At 40.9% G+C, this 16,926-nt stretch overlaps 1 protein-coding gene and 1 long non-coding RNA gene across 3 annotated transcripts in view; both read right to left on the bottom strand.

The window, feature by feature from the left end:
• Positions 1-4,482, bottom strand: part of LOC148323489 (uncharacterized) — a 38,620-nt gene extending 34,138 nt beyond the window's left edge. The window contains exons 1-2 of the long non-coding RNA XR_015846523.1: positions 4,262-4,482; positions 3,730-3,801 (exon numbers count right to left, since the gene is read on the bottom strand). This is a non-coding gene — a long non-coding RNA (uncharacterized LOC148323489). The remainder of the gene's footprint in view (positions 1-3,729; positions 3,802-4,261) is intronic.
• A 1,679-nt stretch (positions 4,483-6,161) lies between these two features.
• arsh (arylsulfatase H) lies at positions 6,162-15,105 on the bottom strand. 2 transcript variants are annotated; one of them, XM_088315847.1, is made up of 12 exons: positions 14,911-15,105; positions 13,762-13,911; positions 13,546-13,667; positions 13,365-13,487; positions 12,251-12,453; positions 10,926-11,146; positions 10,539-10,675; positions 10,135-10,272; positions 9,013-9,172; positions 8,811-8,932; positions 8,345-8,696; positions 6,162-7,528 (listed from the first exon to the last, which is right to left on the bottom strand). In XM_088315847.1, exons 1-12 carry the CDS (start codon positions 14,913-14,915, stop codon positions 7,492-7,494), a joined length of 1,770 nt encoding a protein of 589 aa, XP_088171973.1. In that variant the 5' UTR covers positions 14,916-15,105; the 3' UTR covers positions 6,162-7,491. The 2 variants fall into 2 exon arrangements, with proteins under 2 accessions (XP_088171973.1, XP_088171974.1); XM_088315848.1 differs by lacking the exon at positions 6,162-7,528 and having other exon boundaries at positions 8,341-8,696.
• Positions 15,106-16,926: the final 1,821 nt, after the last annotated feature.

Raw genomic sequence — 16,926 nt, 5'->3', positions numbered from 1 at the left:
AGATAAAGAACCTGTTTTGTGTGTGTGGGTGTGTGTGTGTGTGTGTTGTAGATTAAAAATGATGGCTGTTTTCACTGTATTATAGTCAAAAGTAACAATAATTGTATCGTTGTATTCCATCGTCACCATAATTTGACCAGCTCTTTATCAAGGAATGTACTAAAACATTTTGTGGAAAAATCTGTCAAAAAAAAAAAGAGTAGAGCAGGTGTGGGCAAACTACAGCCCGGGGTCACATGCAGCCCGTTAAACGTTTTAATCCGGCCCGCTGAACTTGAAAAAAATTAAATGAATAAACCTTGTTCATGTTTTATTTTCTAAATACGGTGGTGTGTCAAAGACATATATTTTGCTGTAATGCTTTTGTTCAGTTTCATTTCAAATTAAATGCATTTATTTTCTCCGGTGAGATGAGGTTACCAAAACACTCCATCCATCCGCGACTTGGTCCGGCCCCTCTGTCAAATTTTAGAACCCATTGTGGCCCGCCAATCAAAAAGTTTGCCCACCCCTGGAGTAGGTAAGTGCATGTTTGGCTATCAATTTCTGGGGAAGTGCATTTATATAAAATTAACACCCAAGCGGAACAAAAACAGACTAAAGGTTACATTGAGGTACTCGTGATAAACAGAGGTGGCTTCGTTTTACAGTTCTCATAATAGCAAATTAAAAAGCAGGCATGAATGACAGTCCAAATCCTCAAGTACCTCACCATGGTTGTTTTAATTAAAGGGTTGAGACCTTCCCTTCCCTCCCCACGCACTTCATCCTTGTTTAGTGACGCAGGACCATTTCAATTTCTCCTTGTCGGGGGATTTTTCCGATGTGTGACCTCTCTCTGCTTGTCATGAGGCTTTGTGCGCCATTCTGGTTTCTTGAGCGCCCCTCTCAAGTTTTGATTAGTCGTGCAATTACTGCAACCGCTTGTACTTCCCCCTCTCTCTGATGATTCCTTTCCCCTACTTGTTCTCAACGGCTTACTGGTTCAGCGTCTCATGAATTAAATTGGTCCCTGTCATTCTTTTTTTGGGGGGGTACATTTAATCCACATAGCAGACATTGTGTCATGTGCACGATGTGATCATGGACGACATCATCTTTCTCTGAATCTTCTCTATTCCACAAGCAACTTTATTGCTGTGGCTGCTACTGAGTTTTTTCCCAATAAAATTAAATCCCTTAAACACTCTTGCATGATCGGTAGTGGAAGTCATATCATCACTCTCCCTAAAATCCTTACATAGTCACCCTTTTTTTTTTTTTAACATGGTGAGTTCTCAAACAGCCACTAAAGAGGCAATGAAAACATTTGCCAACAAAATCATCCTTCAACACAAAAAATAAAAATAAAAATCCCTCTTCAGATCATACTTGGTTGAAAGAGAAGTGAACACACTTGAAAATGTTGGAGAGGAACAACTGTGACTTGGTGTCAATACACCAACTGCAGACAATCTTTTATAACATATGGAATGTTATGATAAGAACAAATCACGTTCTCGCTGAACCGAGTCTGACTGATTTCACTTGTCAAAAATCCACCCATCTATCCTTCTACGATACCACTTATTGAGGAAAAACTTCTTGCCAGGCTGCAATTTTACAGCTGTGCCAATGTCAATTAAAGAGCCACGAGTAAAAGGTATGATAGGCTTATAAAAAATGCAAACGCTAAGCTGTCAAATGCTGACGGGCTCATGTCTGTCATAGTGACATGTGAAAACATGTCACATGACACATTTGGCGCACCCAATATTGACTGTAATTATGCCTTCATTGATTAGTGACAGACATCAGCGGATTCCAACGTCTGAAAAATTTCTGGTTACGTCACTGCCGTGGGAATGGAACTTAAAGGGGAAGTCAACTTCCCCCCCAAAAAAAAATCTATGCAAGAATGTTATAAGTGCTGTCACTGGTCTAGACATTGCATTTTGATGCATTTTGTCACTTTCTGTCAACGGAAAATGACATCACAGCTGCTCGGGGAATGACCAATCACGTCTCCCCCGTTTTCTGAAGCTGAGCTATGATTGGTCAATGTCGTGTTTCGACGAGTGGGGCTGCGAAGAAAAGAAATGTTCCCCTTTAAATGCACTTGGCTCTTGATAGAGTCCTAATTAATTTGTTGGATTCAAGAAAGAGGAAAGATGTTGATGAAGTTAAGTTGGCCCAAATATTTACGTTCAATCAATCTATATGACTCTGGCATTGACATAGGCGTTACGATAACTGTTTACAAATTGAGAATAACAGTCTGTATTTGAGTGTAGTTTTGTCTATTGTCGATCAAAGAAATGTAGTCAAACGTCCATCCCTAGTAAGTACCGAAGGCATAGAAGTGTGCTCAGTTGAGTTTAAAGTGTTCTAAATATGACACTTTGCTTGTGTAGTGTCCCACCAACCACATGCTACAGTACAAGCTGACCTACTTTATTTGGGACAAAAAGAAGTGTTTTGCCTTAACAAAAGGACGTCTGGGACCATAAAATGCGAGCTGTCTAAATCGTTGACTCGTGGGTTTTCCATCACGAGCAGTGAACAGATGCAGGCCGTACATCAAGCGTTAAACAGCCCATTGTAAAAAAAAAAAATAAATAAATAACAAAAAAGGTGACATGACACGACCGGAACATCTGCGGCATGAGATGTAATACAGACCGAGGCAGCTTGTGTGTGTTTGTGTCTAGGATCAGGTGTCCAATACATGAGGTGGTTTGCTTGATGAAAACCTGCAATTTGCCCAAATTAAAATGGCTGCTCTGACCCCTTCTCAATAAGCCAGAGTCATTCATCATTTCTGTGGCAGTGGACTCGTTTTGCTAACGTGGAAAGGAAGTACACCCAGAAGAGCTTTATGAGCTCACGCTCCCAGCCAAATTCTGTCAGATAAAAAGGTCCAGCAGATAAGCTAAGCCTACGTGTACGTGTGTGTGCGTGTGTGTGTGTGTGTGTGTGAGTTGAAAAGTAATTGTCCCATTAGCTTGCTTATTAAGCTATCTGTTTCTCATCAAACCCCACCTCTCTAAATATTTCCTGTAACCGACCAAAGAAACATGTTGAGAGCAACAACGATAAGTGTGCGTGCTGATACAAATGCGCATAAATATTGTACAGTGTGTGCTTTGAAGATTGTGTAACAATAAATGTTGTACATTATGTGTTGTCATTCACTCCCATTGACGCATATAGACGTCAAAAAGTACATTCATTCTACTAGGGATGGCAGTGAATGAGTTAATATTCCGGCGGGAGTTACGGTATGCTACATGGTTTATAATTGGTATGACAGCGAAGTAGAAAAAGAATGCATGGAAATGAAGATGTTCGGACCAGAAATTAGGCCCATTTCAAAGCTGAATCAAAATCAGATATGGATACTGCCAATGCAGTATAAATATGGATCGGATATGTTTTGTCAATCCAAGCTTGACATCATGGAAATGCACCAGTTGGTGGCTTGTATGTTGGTCCAAACAACACGAATAAACAATAACAAACCACTTCCATAATACTCAACAACAATCAAAGCAGAGAGAAGAAAATGCTGTAAATATGCTTCATAAGAACTGTGTGAATGCAACGATTAAAAAAGGAAAATAAGCCAGAGGAGTAATGTGGTGGTTACCTAATTGAAGTCAACGGGAGGACTAAATGTTATATAACATAATATTTGTATTATTTATGTATTAATGTTTACTTCCGTGTCACTGCTTGTGGAGTACTTACGAGCAATTTGGGTCCATGGGGGTTGTTTCACGTGTTTCGCCAGCATCAACACATCCCATGTGTCAAATGAATCTACAAGGAAATACACAGAAAAATGTATTCAATTACAACTGGCTGTTAGGCGTTAAATCATAGGTGGGCACTTGGACCTGGCAGGTAAATCCGTCCAAAGTGTTATTATTTGCATCAATATATGAAGACCAGTCATGTCCATATGTCGTAGATTAGCACTTAAAGCACACATGCTGACTAAGTAAACACGGAGAGTGAGAGTAGCACTGCCAGAGGCTAATGTAAAGCCATATTACTATTTTATAGTTGATATTTTATTATTTAAATACTCGTTTTCGATTATTAATGCAGTTGCCATTAAACGCGAGGACCTCATTTCATGTTTGAAAAGGTACTTTGTGATCAAGCATGATAACCCGAGTGGGAGAAAAATATCAAACTACATTTTAATAGGTGTCAAACTCCGGTCCTCGAATGCTGTCTCCCTGCATGTATTCCATCTCTCCTCGTTGCAACTCACCTGATTCAAATGATCAGCTCATCAGCAGGCTTTGCAAAAGTGTATTGCGTGTTGTTGACAGTTGACGACTTCTGTTCCTTTGGTTCACAAATTATTCGGTCGTAATGCTTACAACGCCATCTCGAGCACGCAACGAGTAGCTACTTAGCCTGCGCACGCTAACATTTTAAAGACAAAACTGCAAAAACGTTCGGAGGCACTGCAGGTTGTTGCGCAATGCATTCTGGGACTTGTATTCTTAGCACATACACAATAAGATTGTTTCGCAAGGCTGATTAAAATGGGAGTGGGATCAAAAAATAAAATGAGAACAAAATTAATAAATAAATATTACATTTCAGAAAAATGTAATTAATTAGATGAATTCATTTGTGATAAAATGTAAAAAAAATAATTAAAAAAATAAAAATGAGCTGCCGCATGTACAGACGTTATTTGCCATAAATTTCTGCAGCGTGTTCAGTGTTGCTGTCAGTCTCTTGGCAGCCTTCCTGACCATTTTTCTCCTCATCTTTCATCAATTTTGGAGGGACCTCCAGATCTTGCTAATGTCTATGTCATATTTTCTCAACATTGTCTTCACTCTATTCCATGGTATAGTTAATTATTTAGACTGACAGCTTTGAACAATGAGATCCCTCTGATGCTGTGGAAGCTCTCTGTGGATTTCTGGATGAATGGGACTACAAAGATGTCAGGAAAACAGTAAACATTTTACCAGAAGCACTTTAAATGGTGGCAGATGTGTCCCATTTAACATGAGTTAGAATGTTGTTGACACATCCCCAATTATGAGAGGGTGTGCACACCCATGCAACCACATTATCAAAGTTTTGTTTATTTTTCTTCTCTGGATTTGTATTTAATCCAGTTAAATTAGGTCACATGAATGATGGACACGTTGTTTAAATGATTTTGGTTTCATACCTACTGTAAATGCAAAAAAGCCTCAAGATTAAAAAAAAAAATCCATTATTTAAACCGTAAGTAAAACTCAAATGAATTCAATAGTGTCTCATTCTGGCAAGCAACTCATTAATCATACAGTAAGCCAGATATGGCTGATTAAGTATTCATATCACTTTTTTTTTCATTATACTGCACTTGAAATAAGCACACAAGGTAATACTTGGTAGGTGCACAACAAGTGTCGGTTATGTGGGCTGTTTCCCTCAGGCCACATCTACCATCTCATCACATCCCCGATGCAGAGCAGCTATTTCAAGCCGCCCTTTAATATTCTTCTTTTCTCTCCAGATCTGTGTTTGTGTGTGTCAAAGCGGGTGCTGCAGAAATGCTTTATGGCTTATCCTGCAACATTGACCTTTGCAGAAACTGGCCTTACCCGCTCTTACCATGATATACAATGCGTGCACAGACGTGTGCGTGCATGCCGGTCGTATTTTGTTTACATGTGACATGATAAAAGGCCAGCAACATTCTACCCCACCAGCCATCATTAACTTTGATGCACCGGCGAACGTTATTAGGTACGCTCGGCTGCTTGATTTACTTATCGTAGATAGAACAGAGGAGCTACTGTAATGAACTTCAAGTGGATCGGAGGCACGTTTCTCTGCTGGGGGGGGGCGAGGAGTAAATACTACGCTATAGGAACTGCAACGATTACTGTAATGATGTACGTGACGTTTCCCGACTCACTTGCAGATGCAGGCTGAATATCCGCAGGCACCACGGAGGAGGAGGAGGAGGAAGAGGAGGAGAAGTTGAAGAGAGCAGTATGAGGAGACGGAGGAGAAAGAGACGAGGAGATAGGGGATGGGAAGGAGAGCAATTATTGGCTTCTGCTCCAGCCAACTTTGATGTTTTGACAGTCAGCCACTGCTGGAGGGAGACGGGCCAAGTGCTGATGATGATGAATGATGACACTGAAGCTGGAGAGGTTCACACAGTCTTTACTGTCTTTTATTGGTGAAGATACAGTATGGAGAGCCACAGGGTATCCTTATAGGCCCACCGGGACTCTATCCAGCCTTGTTTTTGACTTCCCAAAAAGCGTTTGAACTAAAAGGAACACTGACATTTGCCAAAACAAGGTCAAGGGGGAAGGCGGAGCAGAGGCATGTTACGGACAGTAGAACATGGAGTTATACATGATACACATATACATGCATGTTCAGAACTAAACTAATTAAAAAGCCCACATAAAAAAAAACAAAGAAAAAGTGTTTCAGGTCACAAATCTTCATAGCACATCATTAAACAATTCAATGGAAATCACATTGTAATTATCAATCATTAGTATACGGTACATTTCTTCGATTATTTGTCCAGGTCAATGTCCACTTGGTTATAGGCAGAAGTCCTGGAGACTTGGAGACTGATAACTTGAGTCCCAACGGCCACAGTCCAGTGATTCTCAAAGTGTGGTACGAGTACCACTAGTGCAAGGGTGCTTCACGCCAGTCCTCGAGGGCCACTATCCTATATGCATGTTTTTTTTGTATTTTTACATAAAGTACAGTACCAATGTTTTTTTATTTTTTAACTATTCTTCAGTTGTATTTACTTTTAAGTACAGTACAATATATTCACATCAAATTTTTAAGAATTTATTTTAGCAGGTTTTTTTTTATGAGCAATGCATTTTAATTGAATCATGATGTCCACTTTTTGTCTATATTGAAGCGCAGCGTTAATGTCCAAACTGCATGTTACAGTGTCTTACAATAATAAATATAATTTTTAGGAACAAAACAACCAGAGACCAAAACAAAAAGTCAGGTAGGCCAGCCACACTCCTAAGGCTGTTTGAACGAGTGGAAAATGTTGCATTCAAGACAACTATGAAGTCAGATACTAAGGTAGGCTACATATCACAAACATCCTGATCTTATTGTCGCGAGTTGTTTTAATTCACATTTGTTATATAAAATCATACAACTCTACTAAGACGTTCCTAATCATAAAATCTGTCACAATGGAAATTAAACCAAGTAAACAGCAAAAAAAAGCAACAGAATTGCTCAGATTAGCCAGGCCAAAAATTGCGAGGAAAATTCATTCAGCACAATAATGAGGTTGATGTTTAAAAAATAAATAAATAAATAAAAAATAAATAAAAAAAAAAAACCATGTCACACCCAGTAGACATTTTCATGGGCTCATCCATTCCTTTTTTTTTTTGCTTGTAGCTGGGCAGAATCTTAAAAAGTGCACATACCTTCCAAGGCCAGTAGACGTTTTCATGGGCCCATCCACTTGTTGCTTCATGGAGTCAAATTGTTGGCCACACCCACGAGGATGCTTGAATGACAAACAAGAGACAGGCAGAAACTGAGTGGTGGGTACTTTCATTTAAATCAATAGTCAGAAGAGTCAGCCAAAGCCAATTAAACACAATGTAATGGCTTATATTATTATTGCTTCCTTCCGTGTTGCAAGTGTGAAACCTGCCTTACACTTGAAATTTACATCGAAACAGAATAGAAGACAAACACACAACAAGAACATTATGCATTGCTCTTGCAACCACTGCAGAGCAGTAAAATAAAAAAATGGTTTAAAAGGGCAACAGGTGGATGAAGATGACGATAAACATGTATTTTGATTATTAAGGCGACCTTGTGCTGAACACCCTTGAAAATAATAGCCGTTCTTGCCTTTGAGATAATATTCTCAGTAATGCATGTTGCAAATTGTGCCGAGGCGAGCCCTGATGAGGAAAATAGGCAACCTTAAATGAATGTGACCTTTGAACGGAGCTACCTTAATCACGCTGGGGGTTGACCGCTTTAAAATTTAACATGGCTCTCAATGACCGTGGGATGACCTTCTGCCATGGACATCATGTGTTCGAGAAACGCTAAATCCATAGAGTTATCTTTACTTTTTGAACGGAGTGGGAATTGAGACCTGGACTGAACAAGGCCAAAACCTACTGTGTAAGAATATATGTTTTAGTATAATTATATAGTCAACAACACCCATTGATAGCTGATACCCCCTCCCTGACTGTTTGCACAGCTGTCCAAACACGGTCTCACAGTGCCCCCTAACGGCAAAGAGTGTGAATTACAACCTCTGTTCTAAATGAAAACGTCCAGTATATTTTCCGACTACCTTGTGTCTTCTTTGCAGCCACAAAAGGGGAAGGTTCCACAACATGGCTGAAGCCAGGGTTTCCACAGAACCTTGTCCCAAGTAAACTGGTCTGGGTGTTTGTCCACCAAGGAGCGCAGATGCCTTTGCGTTGCTTCAGCTGCCCGACGGAGGATTTCCTCGTAGCGCGGCTCCGTGTCAGGGCCCAGTGGGTGCGACTCTGAGGGGTCTCGTAGAAGGTCAAAGAGCAGCGGTGGGTCATGCTGTGTCACGTGAGTTCCGTGACAGAAGCAGAGACCCTGGTTATAGCATCCCACAGCTCCCGCGGGGGAAAAGTTTGGGGTGAAGAAGTGCAACTTGAAGATTGAGTCACCTGTGTAAAATGACAAAAACACCCTCGTCACTTAAAATAAATAACTAAGGAGAGCCCCACCCTCCACCACCAGTAGATTTAGATCCTTTGTCCTTTGATCCTGTGTGAACTTACTGTCTGGTGGGTGCCAGCGTGCTGCATGCAGGCTGCTGCCACAGTAATGGAACATAAACTCATGCGCTGATCGATCCACCTGCCCCTCCAACAGCGGCATGAGGTTGTGACCATCCAAGAATCTTTCATTGAAACTTGGCATGACCACAGTTTTTTCTTTAAGTTAACCGAGTACAATTTGGGGTAAAAAGCTGATCAAAACCTGTCTGGTTGGTTGTCTTGAGCCAAATATTTCAGCGTGGGGTACAGATCCATGAGGCTGGTGGGCTCGTCCACCACTCTGCCAGCTTCCAGTCTGCCTGGCCAGCGAAAAATCCCAGGGACTCTGATGCCGCCTTCCCAGCCTCCCATGGCTTTTCCACCTTGACAGAACAAAATTGGGAGAGCTTCAGATGATTTTTTATTCAATTGTTTGATTGGTGTTTTTTTTTTTCTTGTACTAACCGTAAAATGATTTTGATGCATTATCACTGGTATCGGGTGGAAAACAAAACGACAAAAAACAGTTGAGTCTTTAACATTGCATCATCAAAGACAGCAAGCCATTTTTTCAACACTTTGTATTAGTCAATGAGTGACAAAAAGTACAGGCCCGCCCACATTGGGACTGACCAATAATAAAAGAAAATGTGAAATTGACCAAATGTGGACTAAGGAGGATTCCACCCAGTGTACTGAATTTTATATGTGACACACCTTGTGAGTCCTCTCTGTGAAAAGTGCAATATACTAAATAAGACCGACTGACTTAAAAGCATCACCATTTGGATTTTGCCCTGGAACTTGTTGGGGGTCGGTTGTGTGTTTGGACCGTTGTTGAAATTTAGCTCTGAGGTAATTTATCACTTCAGGGGCGAGTTCTTTGAAGGGGATTAGCACCTTTGGAGAAATTGAACAGAAACCTTTGAGTTTCAAGAACTATAAATGCAAAAAGTTTTTACTTGTGGAAATTCTGCTATAAGAAGATGCCGTCTCAATGAGCGTGGTGTGAAGAGAAGAACTCAGAAGAAAGGATTCAATACAAGGGAAGTTTGGAGAGGCAGTATCACATTCAGAAGGGTAGTGATGTGTTTATATTTCACAGCATTAACGCATTAAATACTTTTTACATTTGTGTGACTGTTAAGTAATTTAAATTGAATGCGTTTTTTTTTTTTTGCAATTAACTTTTGGATGCATTTGTATGACCATTAAAAATATGAAAATGTTAAAACATTGCCTTGATAAAAGCACAGAGCTTGTTGATTATAAAATAGAAAGTAAAATCAAAAAAGAGCCTTACGTAGCATTTACAGTGATTGTAAGGCATTAAGGTGCTAAATACCTCGATAAATGCCGTTCCATCCTCCTCTCTGGCCAATCAGAGGATCAGAAAACTCAATGTGCCCTCCGTGGTCTGACGTGAAGTACAACAGAGTGTCGTTGGCCAGGCCCAATGAATCAACCGTCTTCGTTAGCTCACCTACAAAAACAACAGTAGTCACATTTATCATGACTTGTCTTGTACGATGAACCCTCCATGAGTGTTCTGGGATCTTCCAATTGGTTCACATAAGTTCACAACAATTTTTCCAAAAGGGAATTAGGTAAACACGGTGTATTTATTAAAACGAGTCAGCCGATAGCTAGTTTTGGTCGAATTCAAAATTTTGCAGCCTTCGGAGCATTCTAATTTGCTGCGCTGGTGCTTTTTTTTTTTTTTTTTTTCCCCAATGTAGGCTCACTTACCGACCAGCCAGTCCATCTCTTCCACATCGTCGCCGTAGCAACCGTGGCGGTTTCTGCCCGCGAAAGCCGGCGTGCGGAAGCACGGTACGTGGACGTGAGCCAGGGAGAAAACCAGAAGGAACGGATGATGAGCATTCCTTAAGGGAACAAAAACAGATACGATATTGTTGGACATACCACGCCAATAACAGAAAACTGATTGTCATTGACCCCCCCCCCCCCCCCCCCCCCCTCTGTTAAAAGAAGCTTTAGCAAGGGGAAGACAGCACATGCAGCAAAATTTAATTCTTGCACTCTGTGTTGGCAAATACTAAAAATCAAAGATTTGGACTTTGGTTAAAAATAAACAAACTCAAACCCAAATGCCGTGTTCTGCAGTGTTCTAACCTCTCGATGAACCGCTGCGCTTCAGTCAGCATCCTGTGGGGCAGCGTCTCCAGCGACATGGGCTGCTCCACCACCTCCTGGTCCCTCATGATGATGCAATTCCACCTGGCCAGCAGGCCAAAGGGAACGCACCACACCGCAATGACCAGGAAGCTCAACAAGACCAGCGTCACCAAGAACCACAGGTTGATGTCCACAAGGCCGCAAGCGCAAACACAAATCTGTCACCAAACAACGCAGGAGTTTCAATCACTTAGAGGAGACATATTTTATTTGCTCACAGCATGTAACCACGATGGACAGAGTGATGCAAGGGGATTGAAAAGGCAAGCAAGTGTCTTTTACTTGCAGGAGCAGAGCCCACAATGTAGTTGTTTTTTGTTGCTGCTATCCTTAATATCCCGTCGATCCGCTTAATTGCGACCAACATCTGCCAAGGCTTCTTCATTCTCTGAATCCGATCATCAATACCAATCTCACCGGTGAATTTCATGTCATCATCTTTCTAGCGCTGTTTCGCGCAATTAACCACAGACAATGAAAAAAACGTGAAAATGATAAATAATTTATGCTCATTCAAGCTAAATCAAAACGATTGAAGCAGTGAAGCTATATTAATGAGAAATAATTGTGGCAGACAAGATGCGATGAGTGCACACCTTGCATAATAAAAAATAAAAAAAAAACTATCATGCGGCGGGACAGTGGCCAACTGGTCATCACGTCAAGTATGAGTCGCTTAGCAACAGTAATATGGGCATCCGACAAAAGTCAATGCAGCTCTGTTGACCTTCAGACTTTGCCATGATAAAGTCAGGCAGCCCAACTGAAGCTATTACAAAGTCAATTTTCTATAAGGCCTCCTTTTTCCCACCAACAAAAACATAACAGGTCATAAATTTAAGTGCACAAATTCATAAACTATAATTCACACAGACACAGAATAGTAAACTGCTAATCCCTGAAATCTATTGCCAACAAAAACAGCAGCACCAGTCAATCTGATTAATTAAAGTAATGAGTTCCATGTGCAGTTTCAAAGATGATTATGTGGAGACAGCAATTACAGCACACACTCGTTGATCACTCCATAATGTGCGTGTCCACAGTGATGTTTAGAGGAGCAACGTGACTGAATGGGCCTTGCCATGTCACTGCGGTTGTAAAATTATAGTTACTGTATATTGTACCGTAAGCATGTCTAATTCTGACTAATGCATTCAAGACAATGTAGTTTACTCAGTTTTGAGGCGCAAAACAGGGCCAAATAGATTGGAGTCCAGTTGGTACTGTTCAGTGAAAAGCACGTTCCGAATCAAACTCACCAGTGTGAAAAGACCAACCACAAGCAACACAGACATTTTTTGGAGTGCATGCTGCAGGCTGCCCATAACGTTCGTCCCCGCTGTCGCAACGCAGTCATCGACGAGGGTGAAAGGCAGGCCGTAGAAGAAGCTGAAGCCGTGCCGATTGGGGTGGTGGCAGTGATCCCCTCTTCGCTCGCAGTTCATGCCGAGGTGCCATTTGCCTGCATCGGACGCAGAGAATGTCTACATCAATTTGGCTGTCTAGTAAAAAAAAATATATGAACATTTTTTATATTGGACTGAGACGTCGAAATTGGCTTGCATGCACTGTAGTATACATGCCAGGCCAGCAGATGGTGATAGAAACACTTAATGCAAGCAATCCACTGCTTGTGCTCACAAGTCCCAGTTTTCTTTGGTTGATGACGTACACAATATGTACGTTTTCAAATAATTGCATTTTCAACATTGTTGCGAAGTTAAGACATGTTCCAACACGTCACAGTTTTTAACTTTGCGAAAATGTGACTTATTAAAGGGTAAGTCAATTAAAAAAAAATCTTTACAATATAATCTATACCAGCCACTAGGCAAAACATTGTGTTCAGATTAATATTGCGTTTGTAGAATATGAAGTAAGATTAAAAAAAAAAATTCCACCTGTTTTTTTCCATCTCAGTGTCTATTTTTCTTTGCACTCCCTCTTGCTCTTACTGAAAATGACTCAAGTAACAACCGCCATGGCTCACCTGTTTTTTTGGCTTTGGTCATGTGACATTTGCAAGCATCGCAGCCATGGGCATCATGACAACCAAAGCCAAACTGGCCTTTAGGCTAAAAGTGTATGGAGTGGGGCGTATAGACACTCACGGCACGAGCATTAGACGGAGCTGATGCCAAAGAGTGTGTGGGGTATTTTAATTGAGGTATGTCACACACGTTATATTACGACACATAAGTCGATATTTCAATAAAGGGGCTTGTATCACTACCATCTGTATCAAGGTAGCTTTATGTGCAAAATGTGTCATTTGAAGTAATACACTAAAAGGCCACTATGAGGTGCTCATGGACCACTGTGTGTGGGTAAAAGGACATAGGCACAAAAAAAATAAAACTAACAAGCCCTCACCAACTAGGCCAGTGCTATATCCTTGTTGCTTCAGTCTCTTGGCAAAAGTGGTCTCTTCAGGTGACAGCCCGCCTGAACCCGCGAGGAAAAGGTTCACCGGTGCCAGATCTGTCCCCGCCATCCCTGAAAAGAGCTGCATGTAAACAAACGAAAAGTAAATTTGAAGTGTTCAGTAGGAGACCTGAGCGGACAGCGTATCGCCCCGTCATGAAAGCTGTTCGGCTCGGAGTGCACAGTGGGGCGGCCGCGATGTGCTGAGTCAGCTTCACCCCCTCGGAGGCCAGCCTGTCTATGTTGGGGGTCCTGTCAGTGGAGCATATGAGAAGACAACAGGAAGCTGGTACAATGTACTTTGTACATCCACAGGTGCGCGACTGTAACACAAATTTGGACTGACCTGATTGTGTTGTTTCCGTAGCAACCCACATCGCCGATTCCCAAGTCGTCAGCCATCACCAGAACAACATTGGGCTTCCTGATGCTCTCCTCCCCTATTACCTCGCTCGCTAGCACCAGTAATAGGAGGAGAGGTGCTAGCTGGGAGGACCTTAATGGCAAATTATAGAGGGAAAGATGCATTAGTTCAGCAAGCACTGCACTGGCTCCCTCACACTCTTTTCTTATGTAGAGTTTGTTGACCTCAGCATAATTTGTGCCACTTGGAAGAATATACCAAGATTCCAAAGTATACAACTTGTTGATAAAACATTGCTTTGCAGTTGTTTAAATGGGAGCCATGTCTTTTGGTATGATTAGTGCGATTGATGTATGGTAAACAAAAATGAATCCAGCCATGTCGTCCTTTTCTTAAGGTGACATTGTGTAGAATGCATTATATTTTTTCATTCGTTTAAAAAAAAAAAAAAAACCTGCAATAAATTTCAATAGTATGCAAGTAGGCTATGCACATTGCACTTCATATATCAAAAACGTTTTGCAAATAACGTAGTGGCAAATGTGAAGTCTAGTGAATATCAGCATGTTTCTTCCTTTCCAGGTAAACGGTGATGATACCGATTCCGGCAGGCCATAATTAACCTCACAGGTGAAATCCAGCCATTAGGACTTACTCTGAGATAATTTCGAGGAACTGCAGCAAATATGAGTACGATCCCCTTTTTCTAGTCATAGTTACAAGGGGATACAAGATGGTGCATGAGTAGTATCTTAAAATAAACTCCAGAATTTATTGGTAGTCAGTTAAGAGATCAAACAGCAGAATTGATAGGACGCGTCACGATTTACGTTCACCAGCACACACACACACGCGGGTTCTAAAGGTCCGTCGTAAACCGATGAACATTGTTTAGTACTGTATAATTTAGGGGGATCAGCTTCGACTGCATCAGTTTATTTGTGCAGGCACTTGTGACCCAACTAAAGCGACGCTAAACACTAACTACACTCACGCTAACTCATGTCCTATTCCATGTGACATGTTCAAATAAGTGTTAATTGTGTTTAGCGTAACTACGATATAAGTGCATATAACAGTAGTCGCTGGAGACGATGTGCTCGTTTCGCTCTTATTTAACTATCGACTTACCACATTGCTGCCAATTTGGCCGGAGGAGGGGCACTGTCAGACCTGACCCTTTGCCAAAGTTCGTCTGAAGTAGCTTCAACACTGTGGAATGTGCAGGTACCCAGCGAGAGGCAACGATTGCCGTAAAGCACGCTCCTCTGACGTAACGACACAAGTGGACGACGACGGGCTCTTCGCTGCTAATGGCAGAGAGCAGCCATTTTACGTAGCCGCCGTTGCTTAGTGGCAGTGAATCCGAGCTGAACAAGTCAAGCCCGGCGAGAGAGAGTGAGAGATGATTAACAGACACGTTTACAACGTAAAAAGAAATGTAAACATGCAGGAATTTGCATTCATGTTTTACATAATGGCGTGGTTTGGGAGGATAAACAGTATTTCACTTAGAAGTCCACAGATGTGACTTTTTTTGAGCTGTCACCATCAATCAGGGGGTATGCAGGTAACTCTATAAATACCTGACACTTAAAACATTTCCAGTCATAACCATTACTTAGCGCTTGTCATTTCCCCACCCCCTTCCTCGCTGCATTTTATGACTTAACTAACCTCTTACAGGTGCTCAAAAATAATTGACACATGCAGCTGCATGAACCACACAAGAGTCAGACAGTGCGACTCCCACCGAAACTGCTTGTTTTATTCACCTCTTCAACATTATTTACACCACAAGTGCTTGATGACAAACATGACGTATACAGTTCCTACATTTAAAAAAAAACACTGAACAGTCATAGAAAATAATTGATATGTCTGAGTATTTTTAAAGGAAATCAGAAATTTGTGTTCATAACCTTTTGTTGCTTCTCACAATCCATATGTGCTTATAAGGCAAGACTGGCCCACTGAAGATGTAACAAAGTAGAGCCTTTGTGCTTACATTCGAGGGTATCAGCTTGAAAATAAGGCTTTTGGATGTACTTTTGTTTAAAATAAACAGGCAATTTGGGATGGGCATGGTAATCGATACATTGATCATTAGGAATTGTCAATTTTGCAGTGTTTTAACTGCTCGTAAGCTACTCTTCCTCCACCCCTCGAAATTCTGACGAAAGCCGTGGCTGCCACATTACTAGCATGACTTTTGTATGATGTTGCAAAACACGAAATGTTACCGGTCCAATGTTGTATTTTTTGGAACATATAATCAATTAAAAACCCCCAAACAAAAAGATTGAGAGCATAATTGGCTAGTTGAATATAATGCAAATAAATAAGCTAAATTAGATGGGTTAGTGATCCGACAAGGAATTTATTTGATTTATATGATTTACTGATGACTGGTTATTTCAATTTCAATCAAGGCATTTAAAAAAAAAAAAAAAGAGAGAAAAAGTTTTAACCGGCCATTCAGCGCCATCCAGTTCATTTATTGTAATTATTTAATGTCCGTTATCACCCATAATTTCGGCAAGCCTGTTCGCAACAGCCTCTGTCGTGTAGTATTGCAACAAAGTGGCCCTTTTTACAACAACACCCTACTTAACCGTTAAGCAGCAAGCAAGATTTAAAAAGGGAACACAGCAAATGTAAGGCAACAGAAAAGACATTCAAATGTTAGTTGTTTGTGCTACAGTATTAAGTCAATCATTATCGATGCAGCCCCTCATATTTAGGCAATTTTCCACAATAACAAGCACGAAAGATACCACACGCTATTCAGAAACAATCAGTCTGAGGCACCTCACAATAGACAATGGATAGGATTTAAATAGAAAAAAAAAAAAGATGATTATGGCAGAAAAAGACAGCCGGCTTGAACGGAATAAAGAGGCACACATTGATGAGTCATAGGTAGCAGACGCTGTATAATGCACTCACAGGCCACAACATTAGGGACGCCTGCAGAGATTTGACAGCAAACTCTAAAGCCAAAGTGGGCACACTTGTGCTCAAGGGCTACATTTCATTTTTAAAAAGGACACATGTGTCAGTTCATTCGTAAAAGAGGGAAAAAATGTAAGTGCGTATTAATTTATTTAAAAAAATAATAATAATAATACAAAATAATTCAGATTT

This window comes from Idiotropiscis lumnitzeri, chromosome 14 (genome assembly GCF_059441095.1).
Source record: "Idiotropiscis lumnitzeri isolate Australia: NSW breed Sydney's pygmy pipehorse chromosome 14, RoL_Ilum_1.0, whole genome shotgun sequence".
In the NCBI taxonomy this organism is placed as follows: Eukaryota; Metazoa; Chordata; class Actinopteri; order Syngnathiformes; family Syngnathidae; genus Idiotropiscis; species Idiotropiscis lumnitzeri.
The sequence above is the reverse complement of the archived record's forward strand: the minus strand, read 5'-3'. Positions and strand labels throughout refer to the sequence as shown.